The sequence below is a fragment of the Callorhinus ursinus genome, unplaced genomic scaffold, assembly GCF_003265705.2.
Source record: "Callorhinus ursinus isolate GAN/ISIS: 27379988/994484 unplaced genomic scaffold, GSC_fseal_2.0 scaffold65, whole genome shotgun sequence".
Lineage (NCBI taxonomy): Eukaryota > Metazoa > Chordata > Mammalia > Carnivora > Otariidae > Callorhinus > Callorhinus ursinus.
This window is the reverse complement of record NW_027397127.1, coordinates 6611675-6637697: the sequence shown is the minus strand read 5'-3', so window position 1 is coordinate 6637697 and position 26023 is coordinate 6611675. Positions and strand designations below refer to the sequence as shown.

The 26023-nt window shown below is 43.5% G+C and overlaps 1 protein-coding gene across 4 annotated transcripts in view; it reads left to right on the top strand.

Annotated features, from left to right (window-relative positions):
• Positions 1–26023, top strand: part of MID2 (midline 2) — a 93491-nt gene that overhangs the window by 17224 nt on the left and 50244 nt on the right. For all 4 annotated transcript variants that reach the window (XM_025853690.2, XM_073885706.1, XM_073885705.1 and 1 more), the window contains exon 3: positions 9339–9434. In XM_025853690.2, coding sequence (XP_025709475.1) covers positions 9339–9434 — 96 coding nt within the window. The remainder of the gene's footprint in view (positions 1–9338; positions 9435–26023) is intronic.

Genomic DNA, 26023 nt, shown 5'->3' with positions numbered 1-26023 from the left:
TGGTTCGCATGCCGCCCTTCCGTCTTTCCCCCCTACCACTCTCAGACATGCTACCTTCATCTGCCCAGACTGGCCTCCTAACTGTCTGCTCAACATACCACCCCTTCTCTTTGCTGCCTCCTAACTTTGACCCATGCTCTTTTCTTGACCGGCTTAGGAATCCTACCCGTTCTTTAGTCCCCAGCTAAAACCCCACAAGGCCCACTCCAAAACACCCCAACTATCCCGTAAATTCTTTGAGGCCAGGCACAATGTCTTTTATTTCTTCAGTATCCTCCTTAGTGCCTTGCACATATAGTATATGCTCAAGACATCCAAATGAATGGAACCTTTATAACGGATCTGCAGGAGGTATACCACCAGCGTCTATAGCTTGCTTTAGCTCTCATCTTGTAAGACATAAATCTGTCTTGCCATTGTGACTACTTTAGAGGTCTGAAAACAAAATCTTCTGTGGACTACTGATAATGTTAAAAACCAGAGTGTTAGAAGTATGGCATGTCCTTAATTTTAAGTGCCTATTCATTTGGATCGCTGAATTTTCCAACTGCCTAACCCTATGGTGACATCTGTATAAATCAGATGCAATTATTATAATTCTCTTTGAGAGTGATGTCTTCACATTTCCATGCCCATAGCCTGCCAAAAATATAGCTGATGAAAACCAGGGGGAATAGAGGAATTTCCTGAAAGGAATAAACAAGCACATTTTCTTTTTCTCATTACATTTCCACAAATTCATTACTACAAATAATTCTTAAATGCAGTTACATTTACATATCAGGGATCTTGTTGTTATAAAATATTACCTGGCACTACAGTAAGCTTTTCGTTATGGGAAAGTAAAGCACACGCACACACACACACACACACACACTCACCACCCCGCCCCCCGACACACAGAAAGAGAGGCTGAGACAGAGAGAGCTAAAGATTGCTAGACAAAGAGAAAGGAGATATGAGACTTGGAGAATGTTCAAAGGAAAGCCACAACGAGAGTTAAAAGGTTGGAAAATATGATATTCTAGAATCTTATCAGAGTTGATTACTTGCCCTTCTTCCTACTCAGTCACTCTGTCATCCACCCACCCATTCTCACTCAGCTACCACCTTCTCCCAGTCATTTGTCTGCTCACCCACTCGACACCCACTTCTGTCTGCCAAGACAGATACCCTCTCAACTTATCTACCACTGGGCCTTTGACTGTTTTGGAACCAGCATGACTATTAATATAAGAGAAAGAAAGAAATATCTTCATGAAGGCCTGGGTTGAGAGGGAGTATATTTGCATACATATGTATGTGTTGCCATATATGAGTGTGTGTATTTCTGCATGGCAGAGAAGCTGCGAATGATTCTGTTTGTTTGTCTATGTATATCTATAAACGTGTGTCACTGTGCATGAGGAGGAGAGAGCGTCTGTGTTCATCTTCTGTGGGCGTATCTGTAGGGAAGTCGGGTATGAGGATGCCATGCGCGTAAGGCCATGAATGCGGTCCCCCTAAGAAGGGTCATGGCCTCAGTAGAACCTATCCTGAGACTAAGGATCTCCCTAATAAATGAGCCATGTCATAAATTCTCATCATAAGAAGAGGCTTCAGTGAGGCCAGGTTGGGTTACTGTAGGTGAGGGAGCAGAAAAAGTTGTTTCTCCATTTCACTCACTTAGGTACCGAATCACAGTAGCAAAATACCATACAAGCAAAGCGTTTGGGTCCAGATTTGCACTCTCTACAGCATGGTGGTGGAGGTATGGGGGTGAAGGTAATACCTGGCATGGGGTTTCTAAACTAGCTAAACTAGCCTTCAACTCCTGATCATAAAATCATTCCTACTTGTGGATCTGGCTTCTCTGTGGTCTCATAATTGTCCATGACATGCTCCCCATTATTTATAATATGTATCAAATCTCTACGCATTTTGTGGGGGCAGGGGGGATAAAATGCATTTTATTCCATCTCGACTCAAACTGTGTGCTAAGACTCATCTGAACTCCTGTTCTTTTCCCTCTAATAATTATATGGAGTCTCTGGCTCTGTTCTCACATAGTATTAATGTGTTGGAAGGTATTTTCTATTTTTTTTTATTGGTTTGAGAGCAGGCTTAGCAAGTGGATACTCCTATTATCTGCGCTGCTATCTCTCTGTTTTTTGTCATTTCTCTTGTCCCAAGTCTTCTCCTCACCACCATCTGCAAGGAGCTAACAATCGTCAGTCCGAGCACAATTTATGAAACTGTTGACTCAGAGATTGATTCCTGGGCAGATGAAAATCCTGTCTATTCTTATTGGGCAAAGGACATATTCCAGAAACATAATATAGGCGAGGAAAGATGAAGGAAAGAAGAATTATTAAGCCCAAAGACACAAAGTTGAAAGGGGGAAAATGTGATAATGACACGCAAGTTCTCAAAGGGTTGATGTAATGAGGTAATGTCTTGTTCTTTATCTCCCCTGAAGACAGAACAGATATTAACTTAAACTGTAGCACCAGGGATCGAGGCCAGGGATTCATTCATTCACTTAACAAACAATTCATGAACACTCATTTTGTTTACTGAACACTTCAACTGTTCAAGTCATCGTGGTAGGAGCTGGGGACACAGGAAATCAGGCACAGTCCCCGCCCTGCAGAGCTTTGAACTTACTAAGAGAGACAGATAAGTACATCAAAAATTCCAAAGCAGTATGGTAAGTGCCATGACAGAGGTGTGCACAGGACGCTCGGACGCACAAAGGAAGAATTAAGGAAAGGGAGTCATGGGGCTCAAAACAGGGAATCATGAATGAATTAGTTGGAGAGGAGGGTCAAACTAGAGACTGTGAAGAACAAGTTGGCAGGACTTGGGTGAATGGCTGACTGTATGGTTACAGATGGTGGAGAGAAAGAATTAAAAAATGACTTTAGAGTAGGAGATGTCTTGAAGAATAGTGGTACTGGGGATAGAAATGGGGAAATTAGGACGGAGCTAGCAGTTTTGGTGGGATGATTTGACTTTAGCTTTGAGTTTGATATGATCGTGGGTCATTCAACATTCGTTCATTCATCAAACATTTACTGAACACCTATTGGATGCTAAGTACCAGAAAGGATGTTGGGGTTACGTTGATAAAGAGAGCACAGTCCCAGTCCTGGTGGAGCTTTCAGCTCACTGTGGGGAGACAGATAGTTAAGGACACAGTTATAAGACAGTGTGGTGAGTTCTATGACAGTGGAAGCACAAGGGATTGAGAGAGAGCATGGGAGGGACATCCATCAAAAGAGACTTTGCGCGGGTTTTTGGATGCCCTGTTGGGGGATGGGGATGGAGTAAGGGGCAGCCAGGGCTCTCGCAGAAAGAAAATAGTTTGCTCAAATATCTGGAGCAGGGAAAACATGGGGGTACTCTCAGAACTGAAAGGGCAAATGTTCTAGAAGGAGTTGAAATTCAGGCCTCTGTGGTGGCTGAAAGATCAGGGCTAGAGACGTAGATTGAGTGCCTTCAGCATGGAGGTAGAGTCATGCAGTGGTGAGCTGAGTGAGGGCTCAGGATTGAGCCTTGAGGCACACTCAGCGTCTAGAAGGTAGACATGAAGGAAGAGCGTGTGAAAGGGGACAGAGAGGATATGCACGAGAGGCAAGAACTGAAGAGGAATATTTCAAGTAGAATACAACATTGAGGACTCCAGGAAAGTAGAGTCGGCTTTGGCTCACTATTCTGTTATCCAAATAAAACACTGGATTTAGGTTTTTAGTACGGGTTTTCTTATAGAAGGTCCAAATAAAAATTGACACATTTAAGCTAGAGATTTAGCCATGCAATGCACCTGAGGAGAGGGGAAAGAAAAAAAAATGCAGGATGGTTGGCAATAGCGTTCCTGATAAGGGCACTAGGGGAGTCATGGGTCTTTGCGGAATAATGTCAGAACATTCTGGAAAGAAGAGGGATGGCCTCCTGGTTCCCACCAGGGTGGGTTCACCTGGCTTGAGGACCAGTCTGGCTATTCTCCAATGAACTTCAGGTAGAGTAGAACTTGTGGATCGAGCATATCACCTGTATCTCATTCCGGGACATAGTCTGTATCTACACAACAGCAAATAAATGTTTGGGGAAGGAGTACACGCTGGCAGAAGGGGTGTGGGCTTCAGTTGGTGGACCAGATGGTGTGTTCTGCTGTTGAAAGGCCATATGTAATTGATATATAAAGTGACAGACTGAAGCAAAAGCAAAGTAAGTATTTTAAGACAAGCAGTTAAAAAAAGAAAGCAGAATGTGACCCCAAAAGTGTGCTAAGATTTTTGGTTACCGGCTTTTGGAATAGCTAGGAACATCAGTGAGCAGACAGGATGTCAGAAAAAAAGAGCATGTCGATAAATAGTCATGGGGTCACTGGCTCAGATCATATTTGAAGATGAAGCTGCCTTCTGTGAATTGGGAAGGCTCCAGGTTTGGGGTACATCGGCCTTTCTTCCCTTCCCTTCTCCTCCTGCATCCCCCAAAGGTCAATTCCCACATCAAAACAGTTGGGATCACGTGTAGATTTAAATAACGTTCCCCTCATGCCTTCTAGAAAGCAAAAGAGTTTACAGGCATTTGGTGACAGTTCTACGTGTTTAAATAGAACAGGCAGAAAGGCATCACCCCTTTCTAGGCTTCAAGACGAACCGTGTCAGGTAGGGGGTGTATCAGTGTTCTCACGTATGTGTGAATACATGTGCCTTCATGGAGCATGGGAAGTGGCAATCGTGGTCGAGAGCATGTGCCATCAACGGAATGCCTGGCTTTAATGACGAGGCAGTGTTTTGACGGATAGCTTGGTTTCTTGAGGGAGCCAGCGAGAAAGTTACCTGAAACAACGTGTGTCTACAGAAATGGGAAAAAAAAAACCGAACCCAGCAACTGGGGCTCCTGGGTGGCTCAGTCAGTTAAGCCTCTGCCTTCTGCTGGGGTCACGGTCCCGGGGTCCTGGGATCGAACCCCGTGTCAGGCTCCCTGCTCAGCGGAGAGTCTGCTTCTCCCTCTCCCTCCCTCTCTCCCTCCTCCTCTCCCTCCCCCTCTCCACCCCGCGCATGCTCTTGCTCTCTCTCAAATGAATAAATAAAAAAATCTTTTAAAAAACCCCAGTAATTATTTGAGAGGGCTAAAGAAGCCATTTCTTTTTATGGGATGCTGTCTGGAAGAACAGCCCATGCCTGGTATCTCAGACATGGCCAACATTCTCCTCTTTGTGAAGGGTAGAACAGAACACAAAGAGGCCAAGTCTGCATGATACAACTGAAGCGGAACTCAGATAAAAAACCGGCATCGGTGTTGACCGTCAGTTTAGCTCACTTGTGCCTTTTAAAACCTCAGTTATGCAAAGCAGCCAAGTATCCCCCTCACGTGGTGCTGCTTAGACCCGTGTAGAATTTCGTGAAGGCTGTAATGATGGAGTCATCTGGAGGTGACGAGGGGCTTAGTCTCATGCTGCACCCCCACTCTCTGAGCCCCACACAGGGGAAGCACAGAAGGACCCAGAGGTAACCTCCTGTGGCAGGAAATGGGAGCTTCATCCTGCTCCCCTGCCAACCTCCTGTTCCCCGTTTCCTCCCAGCAGATATCTCCATTCCAATCTCCCCTGCCACTCTGGCTCTCTCTTTGTCATGGTTCAGCTTTCTGAGAAAGCTACACTAACGAGGCCTGGACAGAGGGAGCCAGGCTCAGTGATTCACTGGACAGCACCAGAGAAGAACAAAACAAACGGGTGTTTCAAAACCAACCCGCAACAACACAACACCAGAAAGACGCGTTGAATTTTCCATAAGCAGACTGTACACACACACACACACACACACACACACACACACACACACACACGTATTCTCTTGGTCTACTTCGCCAGAATATAGGCAAGATAATTACTTGGCTAAATCAATGAAATCATTCGAGCCTACAGTGACCCCAAATTTCTAGTTCTAAATGATTCGCCATTGCCAGGCATGATAAGGAAGGGTGAAGAAATGGAATGCATACTTGCAGCAATTCTCCGTTTCCCTTTACATATGTTCATTATCGAGAATCAATTCCAGTTTGAGAGGAGGCTTTCATTCCTTGCAAATGAAGAGGAAGTGAGTAAGTAAATGTTCGGGGTTTTCCTCAAATTATGTCTCATAACGTAAGAAAACAGTGGCAAAAAGCCATCAGCAGATGGTGTTTTCATTAGCCAGAGATTTATTTTTCCAAGCATTTTCATATTAATGAAGTAAAGTTGAAATTAGAGTCATCTTGTCAGTTTTAGTTCTGTGGTGTTAAAATGTGCTGGCTTTCTGCAAATTGCTAGGGGGCCGAAGCAAAATAAGCATTTGCCATAATTTTTGATGGTAACCCAAGGTCCATAGTCAAACCAGACCCCAAATTATGTGTTCAGCCCTAATTTTTGTTTTCCGTGGCTTTACAGAAGCTGCGAGTCTCAGTGCTGGGCCATAAATGAGGAACACACAGCAGGGGCACTTAGTCCTGCTTGACACTATGAATTATTTATAGGCTATTAGTTTCACGACAAGTGTTGCAACAGGTTGCATGGACTTGTTAGAAAACATTTTCCCCATGGAATCCTGTGTTTGAATGGAAACACATTACAGTCTGAAACACAGATTTCTAATACTGTATCTGCTCTGAGTTCATCAATCTACATTATATCTACCTCCTCAATCCATATAGTCAATGGTGAGAGATGGGATTTCCACGGGTCTAGGAATCTGGACCCCTGTGCTAGTAGAAGTCATAACTGATGGGGCCCATTGCCTGTGCCCACTGTCTAACCTAAGCTGGACAATTTCATCGAACCATAGGTCTGTCTTAGTCACCCCCCAAGCCAAATTTTTGAAGAGGAGTCCAGACGTGCCGCCTCCACATCGTCACTACTGAGGGACTCCCTAACTCTGTACCTTTTAGCATTTGCTTCCAAACCCCACTGAAACGCCTTTTTCAGAGGTCACCAGTGACTTCTAATTACCAAATCCGACTGCTTTTTCTTAGTCCTCCTATTTCTTGCCCTCTCTGCATAGCGGACAGTGACAAGTCCTTTCTCGAAACGTGTTTCTCTCGATTATCCTCTCAGCTTGGCCCAGACCTGCAGTACCAATGGCCTTGAACATCACAGCTTCCTCTGAACCAGTGTCCCTGCCCCTAGGCTCTCCTGTTTCAGTCTGCCCTACGTTATTGCTGGTAGGTTGAACTCATAAATGCTGCCCAGATTATGTCATTGTCTTGCTCCAAAGCCTTTGGCAAGTCCCCACTGCGAAAAAATAAAAATAGGTACAAAATCCCCACTTAGGCATTCAAGACCTTCAAAACAGGACCTCCAGCTGCATTTCCAACCTTGCCCCCCACTACTCTCTTGTACCCTCTGTTCTAGCCAAATTCAACTTCTCTTCCCCGAACACGTCCTTATACTTTATTCCCTTTCACTCACATTATTCGTTGTGTATGGAACACCCTGTCCTCCTTCATTTCTGTTTGTTAAAATTTGCCTTGTCCTTCAAGACCCACTTTCGTTTCCCCTCCTCTTTCTCTTGGAATTCACTGCCCCCTCACCAGAGCAGGTGCTTATTACCTTTGGTTGTATCTGATCTCTGAACTTGTGCCATTTTTTTGTCTCGTGACATCTACTTAGCTTAGAGATCATGTTCAAATCAACAGTTGCTGCCCTTCTTTCTCCCTTCTTCACTCTCTTTGCCCTTGCTAAGGAGAAGGCCACGGATGGAGACGGTTGGGGAGTTAAAGAGGGCCAGGGGAGACCCTGTGCCCAAGCCAAGAACAGTGGAATAAATGGGGGAAAGTGACTTCCACGGGAATAAAGCCAAAGAAACCAAGGGAGATCTGGCAAGAAGGGGAGCAAAACTTAAGCTGGTTCTCATAATCCAGTTTGAGAACAAGTGACATCAGACTGCCCATCCTAGAAATACATATATCCATGGGAATACATCCTCTGGGATGGACTTATGGGCCAGTGCCAAGAATACTAAGGAGCCACAGCTACTTAGTAGACAAGAAAGGGGCCAAGTACATGAGTCCTCTCCCCATTCCTCCATTCCCTCCTATCAAAAACATGAACTTTGAACAACTACAAACCGTAGGAGCCATGGAGACAGCAATGAAGTGATGTACACAACCAAGGGAAGGAATGTTAGCAGAATAAGGGCCAGAAGTTGGGGTATTACATTGGAACAGACTTGGTGGGGGTGTGGGGATGGTGAGTGAGAGAGGAGTGGATTTTGGGACTGGTCCTAGAGGAAAAGCCACCAGAGCTGAGGACTTGGGAATGGGGAGGAATATAAAAGCCCATTATCAACCTACCGTGAATAACATTCTGTTTTCTTCACATAAGGAATGGGAGGGAGTAGCTTGCGCAACTGGAAATACACTAAGAGTTCTGAGTACTGTTGTACTCCTGTTATTTTAAACAGATTTGCAAAGTGCTTCTCCTGTGTACCAGAAAGGATCTATGTACCAGTAAGCAATGATAAGCAATGGATGTCCTACCTTGATACACCAGGTGTCACGTTTTTGAAGTCTATCGTCTCCATGGACTATTCCTTAGGGCCAAAAAAGGGAAGCTGTGAGATACAATGCTCTATTTTGACGAACCTCACAGTTAAAATACTATCTTTTTTTCCCCTGAAGGAACCTACTGATAAATCTAAAATGTTTCCAAGGGGAAAAAAAAAAAAAACCCAAGAAAAAAAAATCATGAATACTGGGGAAAGGCTGTGACTGAGGCTAGAGAACTGGGTTCTAGGCCCAGCTTTGTCATCTACTAATTGTAAGACTGCAAAGAACACTTTACCCCCATTCTGAAGCTCAGTTCTCATCTGTAAAATGCTGACATATCCTACCTCATGGATTGTTGTGGTTATTAAATGTTGTATATGAAATTGCCTAGCAGAATGTCTGGCAAGTACTATTTGTTCAATAAATTATGGTTCCCTTAGTCTACTCATCTGTAAAAGAGAGGATAATACCTCTTCTCCTTATGTCATTGGATTACTATGAAGGCAAAATGAAATACTATGAAATACTTTAAAAAGTTAAAAATATTGTAGAAAACATAAAGTCGCCTTAACATTAAATTCCTATATCCACAAAGTCATGAATGTCATCTTTTCTCCAATAATGAGAGCCTGGACCAAATGCACAGTGTTATTCATTAGCACCTAGAACAGTGCTTGGCCCACAGCAAGTGCTCAATGAATCTTTGAAATGTTTGCCAACTGACTGAATGATCTCCACATGATATTGGTTCTTAAGCTCATTGAACCTTTCTTATTTTTTCCCCTCTTCCCTGTTTCCCTCTGGCTTCATACTCTCGGGGATGGCAGCAAACTCTGGAGATGAACCTCACCAACCTGGTTAAGCGCAACAGTGAACTAGAAAATCAAATGGCCAAACTAATACAGATCTGCCAGCAAGTTGAGGTACGTAACAGAAACTTTTGCAATTCTTTCAGAGGACCCGGATCAGGCGATCCTTGGGGGGACACTTGAGCCTTGTCAAGAGTGTAGCTCAGCCATTTGGAGTGAAGGGCTGAATGATAGTTCTAGGAAGTCTCATTCCCTTAAGATGCTTGTTCCAAGAAGAGTGGCAGATGGCTATTGTTTGAACAGAAATAGGTGGGTGGTGGCCATGAACTGGGGAGACAGCAGTCCAGGGGGTAATCCGTTCTTTCCAAGCGGCAGGCAATATGAGAATCCAACATGCAGTGTGTTTCTTCTTTCATCAAACTGGACATCTTAGCTCCCTAAAGAGATCCCTGGGGTGTCACAGGGGCATCTGGGAATCCTGGGTCCTTGGAGTCGGGCGAGGTTCGTTCCGGGCAGTATTGTGTCTGTGAGAGTACTTATCAGGATTGCTTCTCCTGTCCCTAGCCTCTCCTCCCTTTGTCCCCACGCACCTCCCTTGATCCTCACTCATCACCGTCCCACTTGCTCTTGTCATCAACAAATGCTCTCTGTGTTCAAGTTGTCTGAACTGTAAAGTGTCATACAAGTCTAAAGTTTTTGAAACCTCTTACCTACGTCAAGGTGACATCAAAGAGCAGAGCTTACAAGAGGAGTCAGTCTTTTCATAAATGGCTGTAATAAAAGAAAGCTGTTACTTCTCTTTCTTTCTCAAGAGCACGGGACTTCAGCTGTAGCGTTTGGTTTTTGTGTTGGTTTTGTTGAAGAGGCAGCGGTAGGGCTTCAAGTCTAAAGCGGGTCAGGTAAAATGTTATAGCACTCTTCCTGGGCAGTGATTGGACAGAAATGTTTCTAATTCTATTTATAATCTCATGGTCTAGTTTTAACCTTACTTGCGTGACAGATAAATGTAGTGGTTCAAGTTAAATCCCACCTAGGGATTTCTACTTAAGGGAGTGTGAGAATCTTCTAGTAAGAAAAAGAATCCTCTTATACGAGTAAGCACTCCTAATTGTTTGGATGTCTTCAAGTCTTGCATTTCTTAAAGTAGGGTGTACCTGGATGATGAGCATACCATAGCAATTTAATCCCTGCTAGGCACTTCGTTTGTGGAAGAGAGTGGTGCTTTATGGAGGGTGCAGAGAACACCAGTTAAACTCAGGGGTGGGAGATTGTGGAAATGTAGCAGGACATTTAGGGAGAAGCCCAAGGAAATGGAAAGAAAGAACCCTGGAAGGTAAGTTACAAAATGGGGTTCTAGACTTGACGCTGCCATTAACCGGTGGTATGAATTTGAGTAAGTCACTTAACCTCTCCGCTTCAGGGTCCTTACCTGTAAAGTAAGGGGTTGAACTGACTCCCTGACCTTCGATGTGTCTTCCAGATTTCAGGGGTCATGATTCTGCGAACGGTTACTTTCTTTATTCTCTTCTTTGGTCTTTGATTTCGTCCTTTACTACGCGCGGGGAGAAACAAAGCAGAAGGCATTTTAGAGTGCTTTTCAGCTAGTCGAACTCTGTTCCACTCTATCAAAGCTTCTGATTATGCTGTTAGATTACAGTATAAGAAACCCACACTAGTGGAGAGACAAGGAAGTATTGTAAGCAGGAGACAAGATAAGGGATCCCTTGGCTTAGAATTCTCATGGTTGAGGGCGGGGTAACAGCTATAGTGAATAAAACGTGGTTAGAAATTATAATTATCACCTTCCTCATTCTCATCAAAAAGACTATTAAGTATAGTGTAAGTTGTAGTCAAATTAGCAAAGTAAGCAGTTTGTTTTCATTGCTTATTTGCCCTGAGACCTCTCTAACATCTCATCATCCCACCCCTGGGCAGTTTATCACTCTGACCAGCCTCACCCAAACAGAACCCGGTTCCAGCCCTTCCCAGCCCACTGCACCAATCAGACCTTTGTATTCAGGGCCCCACTCTTTTCAAGCAGCGAGGAGCTAGTCTCATAAAACAATGCATCATTGTGTTCATAGAGGAGGACTCATTCTGGCCCTCTAGGTAACAGGCAATGTTTTAACAGTGCCTTTCTGAAGTCAGTATTTGGGCTTGAGCCTTGCAGGAGATGACACCAGTGCTGCCAAATATAAGCCAAGTGGGAGGGAAGAGCAGCCCCATGATGAACCAGCAAAGGGGCGGGGGGGTTAAGAGGCTCCCTTAGAGATGCTCGTTAAATCCCTTGCGTAGGCCGCTGTCTGCTCGGGCACACAAAAGGTCACCTTTTGCTAATACTTACTTAGGCACGGCTTTGTACCAGGTACAAAGAAAACAGCATGGGTGGGCACAGTATCTGCCTTCGGAAGGCTTACACACTGCGCAAACCCACCCCGATACGGATATACACATGCGGGCCATAGAGACAATGGAATAAAAATGTTAACCGAAGGTTGGCAAAGAACCATGAGATCCGGCATTACATGTCAAGGGTGAGAGTGTATTTGGGGAGTTATCTCCATAGGTGCTCCAGTTTAGGATTCTTTTTTTATTTTTTTAAAGATTTCATTTATTTATTTGACACAGAGAGAGACACAGCGAGAGAGGGATCACAAGCAGGGGGAGTGGGAGAGGGAGAAGCAGGCTTCCCGCCGAGCAGGGAGCCCGATGCGGGGCTCGATCCCAGGACCCTGGGACCATGACCTGAGCCGCAGGCAGACGCTTAACGACTGAGCCACCCAGGCGCCCCCAGTTTAGGATTCTATCTTTGACAGGAACCCTGCAAGATGGCTTATGGAAGAGTGTGGCTGTGCTCTATGACATCATCCCTTCTGAAAGGTTGGGATGTGCCCTGAACTTCCCCATAATAATAGGGTGAGTCCAGGGTACTTATTATACTCATTCAGCGCAGAGCCTGTGTGTCCAGACAGCTTTGGAACAAGCCCCGGGATTAGAAATGCAGTTAAAGAAGGGACTTGAGACTTCATAAATGCTTATAAATACTTTATACAATGAAATAAATAGTAGGAGACTGGTTGTCATGAGAACCGGACACTAAAGGGTGATGTGAATTTTTTTTTTTTCTTATTCTATCGAATCCAGCTTTGTCTATAAGGAATGACTCTATTTGCAGTGTGAACCAGGCCTTTCACGTTGGGCGGGGGTGGAGGATACCAGCGAAGGCACTTCTGAGAAAACTGGAATAGGGCTATTTTCCTGCCAGACCTGTTCCCTTTCCTTATTGTCTGCAAATGTTTTTGTCACAGATTGACTTTTCATAAAGCGGCCGTAAATACTGCCTCTCTCCTGGTTCTTTCTTCTTGTTCTCTGTTCTCCCCAGAAAGTAAACAAGGCTGCAGTCTTCCTATTATTACAGAAACAGAGATTAGGATCACCACAGATTTGTTAGCTGAATTCCTTAGTAAGTCAGCCTGTTCCAGTTGCTGCCCAGCTTCCAGAATTCAGGGGATAGGCAGTTGGAAACTGTTTTTTTTTTTTTTTTTTTTTTGGTTGGGGCTGGAGAGCATGGGAAGGAGGCAGGAGCAGAAGGAAGAGTCCTTTAATCTGGTTAAGGGAGGGCCATGCTTTGACCCCCCCCCCCACTCTGGCCACTTGATCTCTATATATAGTTCTTTGTCCTTTCTCATCAGGCATCCTTTGTTTACATTTCCAAAGGAAATCTCTGTTTAATGCATAGCCAAGGGAAAATGTATACCAACAGATGAATATTTCCTCTTGGTTTCCAAGACCGCGCCGTTTTGTGAATAACAAGCATTCCTGAAGATATTGAGGGGAAGAAAAATAGTTAAGTACTTGGGGATCGGTCAGTTGACAACAAAGCGTTTCTTGAGCCAACACTGCGTACTCAGTGCAGTGGGCAATTTGGGAACTATAAAAGAAACATATGCTGTTGCTGGCCTCCTGGAACTTTTGAGTCTAGCTAGGGAAAATACAATTTCTAGTAAGAAAGAGAAGCATTTAGGAAGCAGCACGCAGTGTAGGGAAGGTAGCCTTTCCGTTTTTACTTCTTTAGCGTTGTTGTTAAGTGTCAGGGAACTGAGCCCATGAAAGCACCTTCCTGGATATTTTGTGTGGCATCTGTTTACAGCAGTCCAATGGGTTAGTCCATCCCAGAAGTCCCATGGGCAGATTGATTTCTTTCTGGTCCTTCTCAAGCCTTTTAAGGAGCTGGGTGGCTTCCCTTAGCTCGGTCTTAGCCTCAGTTGCTTTCAGAAGTCTTACTGTAGGTGGCTCGGCGTTCTCCCCCCTTTCTGCCCGTATCACGTGCTGACAGGGTATTTGGCTTGTGAAGGGCAAGCAGCGATGCCTAACTGCTTCTCCAAGCAGGAAAATAGGTGTTTGAACGGGAATTAATTTTTAAAAACCACGCTTCTGTGGATGATTTCAGCAGATGCTCCTTAAACGATTTAGAGTGGTGGAGCTAGGAGCAAGAATCGAATCGAAAGCATTAAAGCACAAATCTGTTGGTTGGAAGAGTCTTCTCCAAGCCCCGAGGACATGATGAAATGAAGGCGTGAGTAGAGTGAAGTCAGTGTAATCAGGGAAAATCTCATAGAGAAAATGCATTTTAGCCAAATGTTTAGGGAGGAAAAATAAATGACTCCCTCTGCCGAGACAGAGAGCGGAGAGGCATTAGAGGAGGTGGAAAAGAGCCTGTCATATGGGCAAAATGGTATGCTACGCCCTGGGTGGACACTGGGTAGACAGAGATAAATAGGAAACGGTCCCTGCCCTCAACTCAAGGGAGCTTACCTGACAGGTAAAATGTCAAATACAGTGTGAAGTGGTAATTATTGTAATGAAGGTGAGTGCAAGATGACAGGCTAGCGTGGAGAAAGAAACACCTAAGTCTGCCCAAGGGACTTAGGAAAGATGGCAGAATGGAAATTAAAAAAAAAGAAAATCGAGTTCTCTTGAAATAAGTGTTGAATTTTGCCAATGAGAATACGGTAAGGTAGTGAAGGGGACCCCATGCAAGAACACGGAAGGGTAAAGAGCACAGAGATGTGCAGGGCACGTCTTGGTTCAGCCCGAATGTGAAAGGTGAGACTCATTCATTGCAAGAGGTGAGTGTGGAGTCCCACGGGCGAGGGCCTAAATAATGAAGGGCCCTGTAGGCCATACGTAGGTATTTGGACTTTGTCCTGAAGACTCTGGAGAGCCATGGAAGGATTTAAAGCGGGGGAATAACTGGATAAGACCTGCATTTCAGGACTGCTCTGTTGTAGTGCCCCCACCCCCGATGGAGCAGGGGTCAAAGGTCAAAGGTGAAGGCAAAGAGACCACTTTGGTGGCTTTTTACTGATGCAGGGAGAGACAAAAAGGCCCAACCTAAGGTAGTGGTAATAGGGTTAGGGAGGAGGGGATACATTCAAAACACTTCTGGGAGGTAGAATCAGTATTACTTGGTGATCAGTTAGATGCAGTGGGTGAAGGGGTGAAGAGAATAGTAGGGTGATCCCCAGGTTTCTGTCTTGGGTCGCTGAATGGATGTGTCAACTTTTAACTAAGTCAGGAAACACAGATGGAGGTCTTTTTAGACACGAGAGGTTTGTCACGCTGTGAGCCAGATAGTCAGGTAAGAAATGGCTAGTAGGCAGCTGTCTGACTGGCTCTGGAGGTCAGGAGTGAGGTCTGGGGACGTGAAAAAGACCTAGGACTCGTCAGCACCTAAGTAGCACATAAAGCCACGGAGAAAGTCTAGAACGAGAAGGCCCGGGACAGATCAGCCCAATTGTGTGTTACGCAGAGTACAACGACAAACCGACCTTCCCGAAATAAATGGAGAGTGTGGAGCTTTTCATGAGATTACTGAGGAATGGTGTGCCTTTAAAAAATTTTTAAATATCAGAGGGGCGCCTGGGAGGCTCAGTCAGTTACGAGTCTGACTCCTGGTTTTGGCTTAGGTCGTGATCTCAAGGCTGTGAGATCGAGCCCTGCCTCAGGCTCTGCGCTCAGCGAGGAGTCCGCTTGAGTTTGTCTTCTCCCTCTCCCTCTGCCCCTCCCACCTGTGTGCTCTCTCTCTTTAAAAAATAAATATTTAAAAAAAATTTACAGGGCGCCTGGGTGGCTCGGTTGGTTAAGCGTCTGCCTTTGGCTCAGGTCATGATCTTAGGGTCCTGGGATTGAGCCCCACATTGGGCTCCCTGCTCAGCGGGGAGTCTGCTTCTCCTTCTTTCTCTACCCCTCCACCTGCTCATGCTCACTCTCTCTGTCTCTGTCTCTCTCTCAAATACATAAATAAAATTTTTTAAAAATTTAAATATCAGAAGTAAGTGATTTCGTTTGTGCAAACAATCAACATTTTAGGAATTACCTTCATACAGACTATAATAAGTAACACTTAATGAGGATTTCCTATGTTCCAAGTGAGCACTTTATATATGTAAACTCATTTCATCCTTCCAACAACTCTTAAACACTATTATCACCCCTGCTTTACAGGTAAAACATTAAGATACAGAGGGATTGAAGTGATTTTACCAAGGTCATGCTGCTAGTAGGTAACAGAGTAGGGGTTTGAATCCAGTCCCTTTAGCTCCAGAGCCTGGGCCCCTAACCACCCCGCTGTGCTTCCTTTGGCCAAGCCAAGGTACACACCGCTTGGCTATCTCTTGTCCATCACCAGTGGTTCCTGACCCATCGTGAGGATGATTTGGAGTCAGGGGTGTGAGTGAAGGATGTGAACGCCGGAGGAGAGCAAAGGAGAAATGAAAAACAGAAGGGAGGAGGGACACCGTCCAAACGGAGGATCACAACAGCAAAGGAAGAGAAGGCTTCAAGGTGTGGAAGGTTTGATAGAGTCCATTGGAGTAGTAGCAACATCATACGGGAAGGTATCATTAGTGACCTCTGGGAGAGAGGGTTCAGTGGAAAGGTGAGGATGGAAGACAGACTCAGAGAGGTCAAGGAGATAGTCAAGTTGTAAGGAAATGCAGACCACCAGGAGTTTGATAGCAAAGGTGAAAAAAGGATTCGAGTGGTAGTTATTAACCTTTTGAAGTGCAGAACAATCCGACTCACCCCCCCACACACATAACCTCTAGTCGTTTATTCTGTGACCGGGCAGCTAGTAATAGGAGTCACTAGATCCACTCTGACTCACACCGCCCATGCTTCATTTCTCCTCCTCACTTGGCTTCCAGCCACCTTTCCAGCCCAGGGCCCTCTTGCCCAGCTCCAAAGCCTCAGTTTCTACAATTCCGTCCTTCCAGAAATGGTATATAGGTTCTGGGATGCAGCGTGCCATGGTAGGTTTGCAGCTGGGCAGACAGGAGTCATGCTCGCTGTTGTAGCCTTGGACGTGTAACTACTCTGCGCTCGCTTTCATCCTCTGTAGGACTTAGACTAATCATATCTTGAAGGGAAAGGTAGTACATGCAAAGCACTTGCTACTGTGCCTGGGATAGTCAAGGCTCAATAAATGGTAGTAGCAGTTGTTGGTGTAGTGAGAGGAGTAGGGGTAGTAACAGGAGCGGCTGTTAGCAATAGTAGTACTTAGTGATATTTCTGGGCACCACACCTTTGCCAGAGATTCCTCTCCCAGACCTCAGGACTTCTAGAGGTATTTATCTTTATTTCCGAGGGTGGGGAGGACAGTGATTCCTGAATGCGCACCATCAATTTCAAATTTAACGTACATGAACTAGAACGCTCCTTGGGAAGGAGGGTGTAGTGAAGTGCAGCACTAAAAATGCCGGGAATCTCAGCCATGTGACCCTAGTCAATAACCCATCAACAACTTGCGAAGGTGGTACAGTAAAAAGGGATCTTGTGCTCAATAAGCTGCTCATTTTCAGTTACTGAATTAAATTTTACCTAGTGGGGAAAAAGTTCACTGCCCTTCTGCAAGAATATCTAAGGAAGTCTTTAAGTTGATACTTAGGTAAACTTGCCTGTTATCGGGCCCATATTCCTCTTGATTACTGCCTGTAAACCAAGGCAAAATAAATACATAAACTAATAAATAAAATTAAAAAAAATAGAAAAAAGAACACTTTTAGGGAGGGACATATACTGTCATTTCTAGTGATTTTAAAAAGAGAGCGTTCTTTGGGATTTTTAGAATGTTTATTAGCCAAAATGTTCTGTATTTTTGTGAGAGATCACAGAGCAAGTGGAGCCGACTTAACAGCTCCTGAGGAAGATTTGGGCTAGTAGCACCTGGTGAGAATAAAATAGCTATTTTGAAACCAACGTGGAATTACAGGTGGAAAAAACGATTTCCATGAACAATAAAACATTAAGTGCATAGTGACCTAGCCGGTCTATTCATTTATACCACTGAAATGATTAATTCAGAGTATTACATCCGATCCTATTAAGTGTATGGCAATTGACATTTAATATAGATGAAAAACCTAAATCAACTGTGGAAATCCAAGGTGTGCGCAGAGCCTATTTTTATACTTGGAAAGCAAAGGCTTTATGATTTTTCAGTCATCTAAAGCATTCCATTCTTTTTCAAACATACTTTTTGACAATTCTTGCTAAATTCCAGCAAAATAGAAAATTCGAGGACGTAACTCCTACATTTGAAACATTTGGAGGGTATGGACACATGCCAGGGTTGTAAGGATAAAATGGGTTTGGATTAATACTGTTTTTCCTCTCCTCCTCCCCCACATCTGTAGGGCATCTAGGCTCTCTGGTGTACTCATGTTTTCATAGTCAAAACAGTTCATAGAGGCACACACTCTCGTTCTGTTTTTGCACTTTCTTTGGCGCAATGAAGCTCATTTTATAGCCCCATTTCCCATCTGCTGCCTTTCCCCTCCAGTTCCCGTTTCTCAGTGTTCAAATTCCAGGTTACTCACCGAATGACCAGAACACCTGTCTAATTTTGGACCCCCTCCTGGCTCTGCTCTTTGCACAGCCCACCCAGGTTCCCCACGTCCAGCATGCCCTTGGAAGGTTGGTGGAATTCTAATAATTCAAGCGAAAGTCCTGTCAAGCCCACTCTGTACCTTTAAATGTTTCCAGTTCTACCCCGACCTCCAATCTCTCTTGCCTCAATCCAACCCCCCAAAAGACCAAACCAAGCCAAAACAAAGACAAAAAGCCCCCGTAAAATGAAAACAGCCACCACCACTAAACAGACATGCACATAGCCATTGAGATGCCCTTTCTGGGGCGCCTGGGTGGCACAGTCGGTTGGGCTTCTGCCTTCAGCTCAGGTCATGATCTCAGGGTCCTGGGATCGAGCCCCGAGCCCCGAGCCCCACGTCGTCTGGGCTCCCTGCTTAGTGGGGAGTTTACTTCTACCTCTCTTTCTGCCCTTCCCCCACTCATGCGCGAGTGCGCGCGCATGCTCTCGCTCTTTCTCAAATAAATAAAATCTTAAAAAAAAAAGAAAGAAAGAAAGAAAGAAAGAAAGAAAGAAAGAAGAAAGAAAGAAAGAAAGAAAAAAAGAAAGAAAGAAGGAAAGAAAGAAAAGAAAGAAAGAAAGAAATGCCTGTCTAGAGAAGTCTAGCTGTGTGATAGGGTGAGCAGGAATTGGGAATGGGAAAGAATCCTAATTGAATCATATGTGCCGGGCTCTATGCTAGAGGCATTCTTGTCCCTGATCCCACTTCGTGTTGGTGACAACCCCATGATACCATTGGTGGCACTCTTGTTTTACAAGTGATGCACCCGAGGATGAGAGAAGTTAGATGCTTTTTTACTCCATTAAATAGCTCTAGCGGCATAGATGGTCTCTTCGGAAGCCCGGTCCATGGCAAGCCTCTCAGGTACGGATCTTTGAGAGCCCGGAGCAGCTCTGTCCTCACAGCCCTTGGCGGGGTAGGAAGCAGAGGGAGGATTGCCCCTCGAGTTGGCAGAGGGAAGCAGGAGCGTCCACCACTCAGGCACTTTTACTTGCTCAGATTATTTTTGTGCCGTGAGACCCAAGTGAGGGGTGAAAATCGAGCGGGGTAGCTCCAGGTTGCCGACACGGACCCGAGTCACACGGGCAGTTTACTGTGGGACCTGCACTTCCTTCCGGAGACTGCTCGGTGGGGTCCTCCTCCCGGGCTTGTGCATGAGCGTGTTGCCAGGTAAAAGCAGTCTCCGTGCCACACATGTTTCTCTTAATAGTTACAAAAGAGGTTGACAGCAAAGATGTACTCTCAAAAGCGGACTTAATGTTACCACATTTAAACAGCCTGCGAGTAAATACAATACCCCAATGACTGCAAATACATAGATTTCCTCAGAAAAAGAGTGGGTGCATTGTTACTCTTAATGGTGGATCCGTGTCCTTTGGTGGAGATTATTGAGAAGTGCACGTATGCCCAGGGAATCAGCTCTTTACTCCACACCTCAGCCCCCGCCCACTACTCCTCTCACCCAGCTCGTATGTTCAATCCAAGTTTACCCTTCTCGGGCAGTTCTGGAAACTCTCATTACCGCCAAGAGCTTTGTGGGCATTAGCTCATTTAATCCTCACAATAACCTTGTGAGGGAAGGACTGTTATGATTCTCAGTTTGCAGATGGGCAAACTGAGGCATAGAGCACGGAACTAATTTGTACAAAGTCACAGATAGGTGGCAGAGGGAGGGTTGGTATCTGGCCAGACTCTGGAGTTCCTGCTCTTATGACCATATGCTGTATTAAAACTGATGCGAAAAGCTGAAAATGTTCGTCAATCAGTGGCTCTATGTACCGCCTTTTGCAAGTTGCTGATTATCGTGCCTATGGTCAGGGTAAGGACAGATGTCTATCTGGATAACCAGTCTTGGTGTATTATGTGAGTGTGCATCCATGTGGGAACGGCTTGGTGTGTATCTGGAGCAGTATGTGGGCATGCCTTTTTAAAAAATATTTATTTATTTATTTGAGAGAGAATGAGTGGGGAGAGGGGCAGAGGCAGAGGGAAAAGCAGGCTCCCCGCTGAGCAAGGAACCCGATGTGGGACTCGATCCCAGGACCCTGGGATCATGCATGACTTGAGTTGAAGGCAGATGCTTAACTGACTGAGCCACCCAGGTGCCCTGGGCATGCCTTTCTTTGTGGTGATACACTTTCCGTAGAGCATGAACATGCTTTACATGCCTTTGCACTTGCTATATACATCTGTCTGTCTATTTCGTAGATGGCTGCCTCTGTGCGCGCGCGCGCGCGTGTGTGTGTGTGTGTGTGTGTGTAGGGGTGATATTATAAAGCGGGCATATGTGGAAAGAAGAACATATGTCCAGTGAGGGAATTAGTGTTTAAACTGGATCATGAGGTCTTCTTCTTTGACCTCTGTTTTTTTTCCCCCCTGAGAGGGTTCTTCACAAACCCTTAGTATTTTCCACATAAAGGAGGAGAAACTGGGACACAACTGGAGGAGATTGCCTTTTGTTTCCTCCGATTGGAAGTGTCGTCTCTTGTGTTCAGAGCAGGTGTCCCCTCTCGTCTCCTCTATATCCCACACCGGTTTCCAGCTTCTCCTTAGCAACATCAAAGGCATGAGACAATCATTGGCCTTGGAATAATTTTTTAAACCAGTGAAGCTTTAGCTACAAAACTGCATTGTACCAATGGGAGTCCATGTCCTATAGAGCCACAGGGTTCCACCTTTAGCTCCTCCACTCCCACTCTATATCCGGGTAATTGTGCACTGGCCCAGATCAGCGGGTGGAGGAGCGCGCCAAGATGTCTTCCTAGAAACATGCCAGGTGGAGAGGCAATCACAGGGCATGAGGACCATCAGAGAAGGTGAGAGGAACAAGGCAGGAAAGGATCACAATGGGAGTTAGAACGTATATGAAAAAGAAGCGGAAAATAATCACAGTGTGCCAGTTTACTACACACGACAGTGTGCACACACAACAGAATTCTTGCCAAGTTTGTGGGGTGTTCTAGCACCCGAAGAGCTCTGAATTTTCTAGCCTCCCTATTCTGGGCTATTCTGGGATTCTGATTGCCACCCAGTCATCAGCCAAGAAATCTGAACTATTTTAGAAGGATTCCATTGGCTTTCGAATGAAATGGAATTTATGTTATATTGGTAGTACAGAGAGAACATTTATATTTAAGAGGCAAAAAAAAAAAAATCTGATCTCACACACGAGTAGGCAAATTGTATGTTGTCTGCACGCCGGGGAGTAGAATTAAACATCTTCATGCTTTCATACTCTATTTCTGTCAAAACCACGATATTGGCAGCAAACCATCTGAAGAAAACCACTGACCTCCAGTGAGTCCATGCTTAATGCTAACCCACTGTACAGCTCTTAACCCAGTGACATGTCATTAGCCCAGTAGGCAAAAGCCTGGGTTTTGGTGTTATTATTTGTGGTCTTTTAAACAGTAACTACCCTTATAGAGAGTCAGTAAAACCTATGTCACTTTTTCCTTTGTGAACCTTTATCAGAAGGTATTTATTAAACTCCACTGCGTGCTTTGTTAGCATTGTTTGAAGTGCTCTGGGGACTAGAGCAGGTATGTAAGTCACTGTCTTTGTCCTCAAGGACGTTATTGTCTAGTTGGGGAAGCAGCCCTAACAGTATGAAGCAGCTGTAAGCAATACAAAATAAAATCACTGAGTGCGAAATCGTGTGATACCAACTTTACGTGCTGTTAAGAGGTCCGAGGAGCAGGAGGTTGAAGAAGGCTAACGTTATCATCACTATATCATCAATAGCTACCATTTACTGACACTTAATATGTGCTATTGTGCTGTGTGCTTCACAGGCATTATCTCATTTAATCCTCTCACCTACCTCTGACATAGGCATGGTCATTATCCCCATTTTTTTTTCAGATGAGGAAATTCAGATAACTAAGTGACTTAGGCAAGGGACGTGTTGGGATGTGAGATTTAGAGAGGCCAGGAAGGACCTGATCACAAAAGACCTGAAAACTCACGTTAAGAAGTTTGGAAGTCATCCCAAGGTCAGAAGGAAGCCAATTAAAAGTTAGTGTGAAGCCATTTTAAGTATGGGGATAGTGTGTCTTTAAACAGATTATGCTACCTGGCTGCTGTGTTAAGAGCACATTGAGAAGATTCAAGACCAAAGATGGAGGGACAAGGTAGGTGACTGTTGTAGCACGGTGCGTGGTATATAGTCGGTGCTCGGTGCACATTTGTTGGGTGGATGGACAGTTAGGTGGAGGGATGGGTGGATTAATTTAAGGAGAAGAGTCTAGTGGACAGAACAAGTGAAGTAACAATAAAGGATAGAAGGGGACAGATTTGAGTTTTATTTAGGAAGTAAAATGTATGGGATTTGATCCTTCATTGGATATAGGGGATGAGGAAGGGAAGTTAAGAATGATGCCCAGGATTTCTGAGGGGCCAAGCGGTGCCATTTATTCATTTAAGGGACATGAGAGAAGAATCACATCTAAAGGAAAAGGATATGGGAAGGAGATGTGTTAGGGTTTTGGAAACACTGAGTTTGTGGTGCCCGTGCTTATGCAAACAAAAATGTCACTAAGCCGTTAGGTACGTGGGTCTCAATTTCAGGAGAGGAGCTTAGGATGGAAATAAGGATAAGCAAGGCAAATAGGGATCTCTTTGGGGTGACAGAATTATTCTTAAGTTGGATTGCCGTAGTGATTACACGATTCCGTAAATTTACCAAAAATCATTGAATTGTCCCCTTAAAACAGATGCACTTAGTGGTATGTAAATTGTATCTCAACAAAGATTTTAAAAATTAAAAAAAAAGATAAGCAAGGCACTGTCATATAGATGGTACTGAGGCCTTCGAAGTGGGTGAAATCACGTAAGAGAGTTCGTATATTAGAACTCTGAGAATACTGGCATCTAAGGTACAGGCAAAGGAGTTGGAGTGATCAGAAGGATAACTAGCAGAATTAGGGCCATGGAACCTGAGGGAAGAGAGTATAGTATTTACAGAAGAAGTAAATGGATGATCTTTTTTGTTTTAATGAGAGGACAGACATAAATATCTTTAAATGCCAATGGGAAGGAGACATTTGACAGGGAGAAGTTGAGTGAAGGAAAGAGAAGGGAAGACGAATCAAGCAAGGACCCGGAGAGGATGGGATGCAGAGCATAGGTAGAGGGGTGAACTTTCTAGGGGAGGAGAGATCTCACTTCTTTGTAACAGACAGGAGGGAAGGATGGTTGAGGATGCAGGTATGTTTGTTTACTGGCTTGTGAGAATTGGAGGGAATTCTCTAGAGTGAATCCTTTTCTCTTTGTGAAGAAGGAAGTAAAATCATTTGCTGTGTTTTTACTATGAGAAAGGAGGTGGTGAGCTTGGAACTCTGAGGACTGTAAGAGTTGAATCCACTACATAGATGTAGAGAGAGCTGTTAAGAGGAATATAAGATCAGTAGGAAACATTGGGAGCCCACTTGAAGCTGAACACTAGGAATTCATCTATTTGCTTGTTTGTTTATTTATTTTTAGAGAAAGAGCACGAGCCTGGGGCGGGGGTGGGGAGAGGCAGAGGGCGAGGGAGAATCTTAAACAAGCTCCACACCCAGCGCAGAGTCCGATGCGGGACTCGATCTCATGACCCTGAGATCATGACCTGAGCCAAAATCAAAGGTTGGATGCTTAACTGACTGAGCTCCCCAGGTGTCCCTGGACACTACGAATTTAAAGGGGGAATCAGTCTATGCTTGTGTGATCAGCATATAGGTTACACTTAAAACCATGAGAATGAAAATGCCCAGGGAGAGTATGCTGGTTAGGTAAGGGGGCGGGGAATGGAGATTATCTATCTATCTATCTATCTATCTATCTATCTATCTATCTGTCATCTATCTATCATCTATCTAATGTTGTATCATTATATTAGTGATATAAACCTTTTGTCACCTGTGTTGTGATTTTTTTTTTTGATTGTCATTTATCTATATGCTTGTGTAGCTTTTGTTTTTTTTCTGGCTTGTAGAGGAAGGTCTCTCCTCCTTAAATTTCTTTTCATATTTTTAGTGACTTTCTTTTTTGTATTTTAAGTCTTTAATAGATCTGGAGTTTATTTTAGGATAAAAGGTTTTGCAGCTTATTTTAAGATACAGAGTTTTGTTTTCTTCCAGATAAATAGCTACTATGCCAAGACCATTTATGCATATAACAGTCCTTACCCCATTGAATGGATTTGCCACCATTGCCATATATTGGGTTTCCATATGTACTTGGAAATATTCTAGACTCTACTCTGTTCCACTCATTTAATTTGATGTTCATATGCCAATACCTTCTATTTTCATTATAGTGGATTTATGGTAACTTTTAATATTTGGTGATATCCACTATTTCTTTGTCAAAATTTTCTTGCTATTCTTGAATATTTTGTTCTCATTCTTTGCATGAACTTTAAAATAATTTTATCCAGTTACAAAATATACTCAATTTGGATTGTGGTTATCATTATATTACAGTTATTAATTTTAGGAAGAAATGACGATAAATTTTCCTAATCAGAATCATGGTATATCTCTGCATTTTTTGTAAGTTGTATTTTGGGGACCGTCTCTTGAATATTTTATTGTTTTCCTCAAAGAGGTATAGGAACTTTCTTGCTAAATTGATCCTTAGGCATTTTATGTTCTTGTCCCTGTTGTGAATGGGTTGCTTTTGTATTTTCATTTAAAACCGCATATGGAGAAAAGGTCTTGATTATATATATTTTCTTGTATATAATAATCTTACCAAATTAGGTCTCTTAGCTAAAAAAAAAAAAAAAACCCTAGAGACTCTTGGGTTTATCTGAAGTACTTACTGGTTTAAAAAAACCAATATTTATACCAATTATTTAATTTTCTCATTTTCTTTTGCCTCAGCTAAAACATTAAAAACACTGCTTGATAATAGTGGTAATATCAGTCATCCTTGCCTTGTTCATGATCTGGGAAGGACTTTAGCATTTTCCCCATTTAGTATGATATTTGCTATTTATTTTTTTAGCATATTTAAAAGTGATCATTTATGTAGAGTTTTTATTTGGACTGGCTGCTTAAAATCCACCATGGTGGGAGTCTGCACCATGGAAATCAGCAAGCACTACAAATAGTGGCTTTTTTTGAGAGCCAATTATTAAATGTTTACCAATACACTATTGTCTATGAGTGTATCCACTTTCCATTGTCAGTATTGTATTGTGTTTTTTTGTTTTGTTTTACTTTCTCTTTTTCCATAATCAGGATTTTCAAAGAATCTGCTCTTGATTTTAATTATCCTTTGTATGATAGTTTCATTTTGATTCTGTTAATTTCAGCTTTTTAAAAATGAAATCCTCTCTTTTGATTTCTTTTAGTTTATTTCATTGTCCTTTTCAAGTTTCTCTTAAGTTGAAAAATTCATTTATTTTCAATCTTTATACATTTTCCTGAATAGGGCTTTAAGTGTATCCTGTAGATATTTTATTAAGTGTTTTTTTCATTATTTTCTATAAAATTAAGAATTTCAGTTTTGATTTCCTCTTTGATTCTAAAATTATGTAGGGATGTGTGTCTTAATTTCCAAGTGATTAAGGATTTAGGGTTTTATATTTTTGTTATTTTCTTATTTTACAGGATTCTGATCGGAGAAGGTAGACTATAAAATCTCTACTTTTTAAAATCTATCTATATTATGTTGTTCTTTGTGGCTCAGTACATGATCAGTGGTCAACATTCCATGAATAGAACAGAATAAAGTATATTTTCTATAGGATACAGAGTTCTAGACATGACTATTACGTTCCTTTAT